General features: G+C 41.9%; 1 protein-coding gene across 1 annotated transcript; it reads right to left on the bottom strand.

The window, feature by feature from the left end:
- Positions 1 to 268: 268 nt before the first annotated feature.
- Positions 269 to 2,944, bottom strand: LOC123487000. Its single transcript, XM_045218187.1, has 5 exons — positions 2,782 to 2,944; positions 2,568 to 2,640; positions 2,312 to 2,381; positions 2,042 to 2,147; positions 269 to 616 (listed from the first exon to the last, which is right to left on the bottom strand). The coding sequence occupies exons 1-5, from the start codon at positions 2,794 to 2,796 to the stop codon at positions 269 to 271; spliced, it is 612 nt and encodes a 203-aa protein (XP_045074122.1). The 5' UTR covers positions 2,797 to 2,944.
- Positions 2,945 to 9,346: the final 6,402 nt, after the last annotated feature.

The following is a 9,346-nucleotide window of genomic DNA, read 5'->3' as shown; positions in this document are numbered from 1 at the left end:
TAAATGACCTCTTCTCTTGGAATAGAAATCCACAGGTGGAGTACACACTCCACCATCCCATTTCCACAGTGGTGCCAACATGGGGATGATGGGAGGTGGTTGTGGATGATTGTTTCCATTCTCCACAGGGACGCTGGCTGTGGGGAGGATCCCCTCCCTCTGTGCAGGAACACTGGCCTTTGGGAAGATCCACTCCCTGTGAGCAGGGACGCTGGCTGTTGGGAAGATTCCCTCCCCTTTTGCGCAGTGACACTGGCCATCAGGAGGATCAACTCCCTCTGTGCAGTGATGATGACTGCTGGGAGAATCCCATCCCTCTGTGCAGGGACACTGGTTGATTGGAGGATCCCATCCCTCTGTGCAGGGATGAGGCCTGATGCTCGGAGGATCTCCTCCCTCTGTGCCGTGATGATGGCTGCTGGGAGAATCCCTTCCCTCTGTGCAGGGACACTGGTTGTTTGGAGGATCCCATCCCTCTGTGCAGGGATGAGGCCTGATGCTCGGAGGACCTCCTCCCTCTGCGCAGCAAAGTTGGCTTTTGGGAGGATCCCCTCCCCTGCCCAGCGATGTTGGATGTTTCCCCACTCTGTACAGCAACGTCGGCTGCTGGGATGATCTGCAGGTATAATATAGAACACATAGTAATTCCCTAAAATATCAACCACTTGCAATCTATAACATCATTGTCACATACACTGAGTGTGGAAAACATTAAGAACACCTGCTCTTTCCATGACATAGACTGACCAGGTGAAAGCTATAATCTCTTATTGATGTCACTTGTTAAATCCACTTCTCAGTGTAGATGAAGGGGAGGAGTGAGGTTAAAGAATAATTTTTAAGCCTTGAGACAATTGAGACATGGATTGTATATGTGTGCCATTCAGACGGTGAATGGGCAAGACAACATTTTTAAGAACCTTTGAATGGGGTATGGTAGTAGGTGCCAGGCGCACCGGTTTGTGTCAAGAACTGCAACGCTACTGGGTTTTTCACGCTGAACAGTTTTCCGTGTGTATCAAGATTGGTCCACCACCCAACTCAATATTAGGAAGCTGTTCTTAATGTTTTGTACACTCATTGTAGATCAATCCCAAACATGTACATTCATTTGTACGTGTACTGATACTGTAAATACACAAATTACATTAATGTTATCTACAATATATTATAATACCGTAAGCCTCTTTGCTGCGGGGGATCTCCTTCTACAATTTTGAGTGGATGTTCTTCATTTTAGGCATATTCCGCTGTGTTTTGTATTTTGTTTATTTAAAAAAATATGTGTTTGGAATGGCACTCTTAACTACAGGAGATGATGCTGTCATAAAGCATTTGATGTAAGTATGTAGGACAATTACCCATAATGCTCACTAACTGAACATTAAAAATTACCATGGCAATTATTGACGCATTCACGTACTATCGGAAACTTGGAACCTCAGAGTTAAAATGAATATAAGTTATTTCGTAGAGCTTCCTATTGGTTGATTCTGATACTTCACCGTGGGAAACTTGGGATCAGAAATGTCAGAGTTTCCTAGTTCCGACTTGCACTTGAACGCGGCATATGGTGAGGGCCTTCTATGATGTAGGGCAGGTCAGCAACCACATTATTTTACTGTGCCCAGTCGCACACAGACTTTTATGGTCCCACACGTTGCCACCAATGGATTCAAAATGAGTAGCCTAACAATTATTTACATGGCCCCAGTTACATTTGCAACCAAATTATTTTTCTGGGAGAAATCAATAATAGTTGCACACAAAGGGTAACAGTGAGCAATTCACAGTGAGCAGTGAGCAAAATAACCATAGATGGGAAGTTGACAATAGCTTATTAGTAGCATAAATAAATTGTATTTCTATGGTTGCAGTCCTCAAAGATTGAATTGCATTGAACTGAATTAATCAGATCCAATGATTTACCGCCCGTAGGGTGGGGTACCGCTAGTCATCATTATTATAATCACCATCTCAATCATTATCACCATACCATCATAGACTTATTCTTCTGTATCTCAGACTCATCTGGCACTACCTTAGATATGGCAGTCTGCAACTCAATACACTGCCCCTGCATGGTGTTCAGCTTCCCCTGCATGTGGTTAATCGACTGCTTAACATCGTTCAGCAGGATCTGAATCCTATAGGAAATCAGGTGGTTCAACATACTGAGGTGATGAGAGGCTTCAGACAATGCCCATTGGACCATCTTTAGGATTCTTTCTCACTTAACACCAATCTTATTAGGAATGTACCTTTGTGCAGAAGATGTTACTATAGTGTTATTTAGAAGAAAAATGTGTACTTTGTCAGGTGCCGAAGGGATGACGGGATGTCTCCCTGCTCCAGTGAGCTCTGTTGGCAGGTCTTGTTCACTGTTGGAGGAACGTGAGCCAAATTAGAGGAAAAATATCTATAGTTGTTCAGCAATGAAACATTCATGGCATATGGGGGATTGTTCTTCCCTGGGAAAATAATAACAACAGCTGGGGTTTACTTTCAAACTTTTAGATAAAGTGATACGATACAATCTTTAAACCCATCAGAAGTGTAGTGCTTACCTCCATGAAAACATTTATTTTGGGCAACATTGTCCCAATTTTGACCACTAGTTCCAACTTGTGATGCGCAGATCTTGATGAAACGGTCAAGTCAACATTTTGTTAGACATTTCAGAGATAACATTAACAATTGTACATGAGACAGTGCTTCCAGATATTGCAATCCCAGTTGGTCCTTCTGAGGTATGTAAAAATCTGGTGTGTGAGTACTCACATGAAAGGTATCCATGATTCTAGATTAAGCCAATCCTCTATGTGATAACCATCCGATGGGTCAGCAATGGAATGATTGCAGGCTACTTTATGTCTTGGGCCTTTATGAATCATTGAAATACAAGTAATATTGTGAAATTGTAATGCATAACTGCCATGGTAATATGGAATATTCCATCAATGAGCGTTCCAGTGGCCATGCTGTTTTTGGACTATGACACCTGGGCTATATACTATGATGAGCAAATAACATGCATAGATTTTGCATTACCCATTGAACGAGTCAGTGTCAACTGATTATTCGCAAAAATAGCAACTTTATATTCCTTCCTGGACACTGACTCGTGCAATGCGTAATGCATAATCTATGCTTGTTATTGTCTCATCATAGTATATAGCCGAGGGTCTCATAGTCCAAAAACAGCATTGGCCATTGGAATGCTCATTCAAAACAACTAACTTTTATGATTAATCACTTGATTTGAGTATTTTGAGTTCGGAACTAAAACATTAAAAGTAGGCTATATCTTGACGCATATGCTTACCTTGGACAAAGCGTATCCAAAAGGCCTATCCAGTCGTGCGTGAAGATACCGTTAGGCAGATAAAACCGCAGGACCGTTTGAGAAACGCTCGGTATTGTGAATCTGTCACACTGACGTAAAAGCACATTCAAAATGTATAACTCACATAGTTGAATGTCCTGCAAGCCAATCAGAATCGAGTTTAAAACAATAACGTGGGTTCCGTGGAACGTCACAAACATATTAGGACACTTGCGTCACAGATTACAGTCAGTGAACATGGGTTTAATAGAATAACTTTGTTTTTCCCCAGAGGAAACTTCAGGGAAATCTTATTTGGCTATATTTATATGCACATCGTATTGAATTGAGATGACATTTACTGCAACACTGAAACTATGTAGCATAATCCTATGAGGATCATTTGTCAAATGTCAGAATCATGGCACATGAAAACATAATGAAACTGACTGTGTAACAGTTGTTAAAGTACTTTGTGAATTTCACAATCTTCATATATTAATATAGCATGTTGATTTGTTATTATGCATTCCTGCATCCTGGGAAAGGAGAGTGTGTACTTACGTTTTGCCCTGCGTGCTCAAATAATGTTGATGCACTATGAGAGGTAGGCACGCTTTTTCTGTCCTCTTTAGAAAAGTTTGATTCCTTCAAGCACAAAGTCATACACACAGTGTTTTGTTCATGAATAATGTTGTATATTTAGAGTTTACTCATGAGTGGATGGTATTGTTAAGATGCAATTGTAATTTTTAGGATGATATTAACATGGTTACTAGCTAGCTAAGGTATTGTATGTGTGAACATGGCTAGCTCCTCGACTGATCCCAGTCCTTTGTATTGTGCGTCTATGTTGTAGAAAGAGGCGACAATGGGCAGAACATATTTGTGCTCTACAAATGTTTTGTCTTTTCTTTTGGATGCAGAGATAATTCTGATTCATTAAAACAGCCTGATCTCCGAAGTCCACGTCTATAGTCCCAATCAATCACACACAACGCAGAGATACAGCCGTGCAGTACAGTGCCGGTTATGGGGCCTTCTAGACCCGGATTCATCGTTGATCGACGTCAGCTCAATCACCGCGGCGCTGCTGCTCTAGAGACTCTGTTTACATCGTTAAGGTACTCCTGCCGCCTTGGGGCAAAAAGCGAATCTGCAGTCTATATTCTCTCCTGTTTATTTCTTTTCTGAAAACGATGTATTGAGAGTGCTGTTTATGGTTAACTAATATAGAAGTGTGTTCATCAACAGAAATTTCAACATAACATTAGTGGTTTAGTGACATGGCATCTTATAATGGTGATGATGAACCCAAATTCACTGCTGGGATGGGGAGGTTTTTTCTCATACCCTGATCAAACACCTGTAAAGCGTGTAGGTGCAGTAGGTTCCCCCATGTTTTGCTCCACTAAAAATACTGATGAAAGCCCTTCATCTAGTGTTAATCAAAATGCCCCTGTAGATGGTTTAGCTGAGCTGGTCACTCAGCTAGCCCAGGAAATAGGGAGCTCCATTAGAGAGGAAATACAGAGTGGCAGGTCCAGCACTCATGAGCCACCAGTAAGTACAGAAAAGATAAGTGATCATCACTCAGAGTCAGCAGGATATGTAGACCTCAGTAAAATGAAGTTCATCATGCAATCATATGTAAAGGAACCTCCTACATATAGAGGAGATGGTACAGACAAATGCTCCATTCATGAATGGGAGGAGTTGAAGATATACTTCAAAGTATATTCTCACATCAACACATTTTCTAAATTGTTAGTAACATTAGCACAGTTGAAATACAATGGTCTTTCACTGCTTTTTATTGAATGTAATTTAAGTGTATACCTCAGCCTTGGGCTCAGTTTTGTCAACCCATCTGTGCAGAGTTGGATCCCAGACAATCTGAGGAAGAAGATATTAGCAATGTGAAGCAAGCCAAAAATGAAAAAAGAATAATCCACTCAATTGTCTCTACATAGAATATACTGTAAATAACAGGTTCCTTACAGATCTGTCTTTGTCCTCAGGTAGATGAACCTCCTTCTTATTAACTTTTCCACTCCCAAAGACCCAGCTGAGCCAGCTTCCACTGTTCTTGTGAACAGCAGGGGTCTCGGGCTCAGCCACCGGCCGGCTGCCAGTCTGGCACTGAGGGTTGGCCTCGGAGTGTTCTGGCTTGGTGATGGACATCATAGCAGGATGCTCAACATATCTAAGCCGGACATCTGTAATAAGTGGGAGAAGTCAGGCGACTCTGCTCATGTCACCATACAGAACAATCACTAGCTGACAGGTAGGAACGTCTTGCTCTGATACTCTGTTACAACCCAATCTTAACCTCCAAGCAGTCACAGGGATTACTGGAAGGTTCCTCAAGGATGCTGCGATCACATTTTTGTTGTTGTTTCAAAATCAACAAATCCCGGCATATTACGTGAGGGCTTGCAAATTTGCCAATCGCCGCATTATTTCAATGTAAATGTATTTCGGCATAAAACAGTCAAATCATCGCAATATCATCGTATAGAACTGACCCATTAACATATTACAAAAGAGGGCTCGCAATTTCAACCAATCACCGCATTTACTGCATAATAAGGTTCAATCAAGCCACACGTCAACAAATGTTTCCCTTGTCAGCTCATTTTCGCAAGAATTGCCGCAGCAAAATCTAGCATATTTGCCTGCAAATATCACAAAAATCCCTGCGATATCCTGGAGAGATTGACTGGATTACGAAAATGTATACACTCACTACTGTAAATCGCTCTGGATAAGAGTGTCTGCTAAATGGCGAAAATGTAAATAGAAAATAGAGCTAAACCTGTTTTATGTAGAAAATGCATGAAAGTATTACAGCCATACACTCACATGAGCCATACATACACATTTGGTCTGTCACAACTTATTCCCACGCTATCACAATGGCAATGTCTTTACTTATTAGATAAGGCTTAAATGACCTCTTCTCTTGGAATAGAAATCCACAGGTGGAGTACACCTCCACCATCCCATTTCCACAGTGGTGCCAACATGGGGATGATGGGAGGTGGTTGTGGATGATTGTTTCCATTCTCCACAGGGACGCTGGCTGTGGGGAGGATCCCCTCCCTCTGTGCAGGAACACTGGCCTTTGGGAAGATCCACTCCCTGTGAGCAGGGACGCTGGCTGTTGGGAAGATTCCCTCCCTTTGCGCAGTGACACTGGCCATCAGGAGGATCAACTCCCCCTCTGTGCAGTGATGATGACTGCTGGGAAATCCCATCCCTCTGTGCAGGGACACTGGTTGATTGGAGGATCCCATCCCTCTGTGCAGGATGAGGCCTGATGCTCGGAGGATCTCCTCCCTCTGTGCCGTGATGATGGCTGCTGGGAGAATCCCTTCCCTCTGTGCAGGGACACTGGTTGTTTGGAGGATCCCATCCCTCTGTGCAGGGATGAGGCCTGATGCTCGGAGGACCTCCTCCCTCTGCGCAGCAAAGTTGGCTTTTGGGAGGATCCCCTCCCCCTGCCCAGCGATGTTGGATGTTCCCCCCCACCCACTCTGTACAGCAACGTCGGCTGCTGGGATGATCTGCAGGTATAATATAGAACACATAGTAATTCCCTAAAATATCAACCACTTGCAATCTATAACATCATTGTCACATACACTGAGTGTGGAAAACATTAAGAACACCTGCTCTTTCCATGACATAGACTGACCAGGTGAAAGCTATAATCTCTTATTGATGTCACTTGTTAAATCCACTTCTCAGTGTAGATGAAGGGGAGGAGTGAGGTTAAAGAATAATTTTTAAGCCTTGAGACAATTGAGACATGGATTGTATATGTGTGCCATTCAGACGGTGAATGGGCAAGACAACATTTTTAAGAACCTTTGAATGGGGTATGGTAGTAGGTGCCAGGCGCACCGGGTTTGTGTCAAGAACTGCAACGCTACTGGGTTTTTCACGCTGAACAGTTTTCCGTGTGTATCAAGATTGGTCCACCACCCAACTCAATATTAGGAAGCTGTTCTTAATGTTTTGTACACTCATTGTAGATCAATCCCAAACATGTACATTCATTTGTACGTGTACTGATACTGTAAATACACAAATTACATTAATGTTATCTACAATATATTATAATACCGTAAGCCTCTTTGCTGCGGGGGATCTCCTTCTACAATTTTGAGTGGATGTTCTTCATTTTAGGCATATTCCGCTGTGTTTTGTATTTTTGTTTATTTAAAAAAATATGTCTTTGGAATGGCACTCTTAACTACAGGAGATGATGCTGTCATAAAGCATTTGATGTAAGTATGTAGGACAATTACCCATAATGCTCACTAACTGAACATTAAAAAATTACCATGGCAATTATTGACGCATTCACGTACTATCGGAAACTTGGAACCTCAGAGTTAAAATGAATATAAGTTATTTGCGTAGAGCTTCCTATTGGTTGATTCTGATACTTCACACGTGGGAAACTTGGGATCAGAAATGTCAGAGTTTCCTAGTTCCGACTTGCACTTGAATGCGGCATATGGTGAGGGGCCTTCTATGATGTAGGGCAGGTCAGCAACCAAATTGTTTTACTGTGCCCAGTCGCACACAGACTTTATGGTCCCACACGTTGCCACCAATGGATTCAAAATGAGTAGCCTAACAATTATTTACATGGCCCCAGTTACATTTGCAACCAAATTATTTTTCTGGGAGAAATCAATAATAGTTGCACACAAAGGGTAACAGTGAGCAATTCACAGTGAGCAGTGAGCAAAATAACCATAGATGGGAAGTTGACAATAGCTTATTAGTAGCATAAATAAATTGTATTTCTATGGTTGCAGTCCTCAAAGATTGAATTGCATTGAACTGAATTAATCAGATCCAATGATTTACCGCCCGTAGGGTGGGGTACCGCTAGTCATCATTATTATAATCACCATCTCAATCATTATCACCCATACCATCATAGACTTATTCTTCTGTATCTCAGACTCATCTGGCACTACCTTAGATATGGCAGTCTGCAACTCAATACACTGCCCCTGCATGGTGTTCAGCTTCCCCTGCATGTGGTTAATCGACTGCTTAACATCGTTCAGCAGGATCTGAATCCTATAGGAAATCAGGTGGTTCAACATACTGAGGTGATGAGAGGCTTCAGACAATGCCCATTGGACCATCTTTAGGATTCTTTCTCACTTAACACCAATCTTATTAGGAATGTACCTTTGTGCAGAAGATGTTACTATAGTGTTATTTAGAAGAAAAATGTGTACTTTGTCAGGTGCCGAAGGGATGACGGGATGTCTCCCTGCTCCAGTGAGCTCTGTTGGCAGGTCTTGTTCACTGTTGGAGGAACGTGAGCCAAATTAGAGGGAAAAATATCTATAGTTGTTCAGCAATGAAACATTCATGGCATATGGGGGGATTGTTCTTCCCTGGGAAAATAATAACAACAGCTGGGGTTTACTTTCAAACTTTTAGATAAAGTGATACGATACAATCTTTAAACCCATCAGAAGTGTAGTGCTTACCTCCATGAAAACATTTATTTTGGGCAACATTGTCCCAATTTTGACCCCTAGTTCCAACTTGTGATGCGCAGATCTTGATGAAACGGTCAAGTCAACATTTTGTTAGACATTTCAGAGATAACATGAACAATTGTACATGAGACAGTGCTTCCAGATATTGCAATCCCAGTTGGTCCTTCTGAGGTATGTAAAAAATCTGGTGTGTGAGTACTCACATGAAAGGTATCCATGATTCTAGATTAAGCCAATCCTCTATGTGATAACCATCCGATGGGTCAGCAATGGAATGATTGCAGGCTACTTTATGTCTTGGGCCTTTATGAATCATTGAAATACAAGTAATATTGTGAAATTGTAATGCATAACTGCCATGGTAATATGGAATATTCCATCAATGAGCGTTCCAGTGGCCATGCTGTTTTTGGACTATGACACCCTGGGCTATATACTATGATGAGCAAATAACATGCATAGATTTTGCATTACCCATTGA

This window comes from Coregonus clupeaformis, unplaced genomic scaffold (assembly GCF_020615455.1).
Source record: "Coregonus clupeaformis isolate EN_2021a unplaced genomic scaffold, ASM2061545v1 scaf1426, whole genome shotgun sequence".
Lineage (NCBI taxonomy): Eukaryota > Metazoa > Chordata > Actinopteri > Salmoniformes > Salmonidae > Coregonus > Coregonus clupeaformis.
Note: the sequence above shows the minus strand (reverse complement) of the source record. Positions and strands in the feature narration are given on the sequence as shown.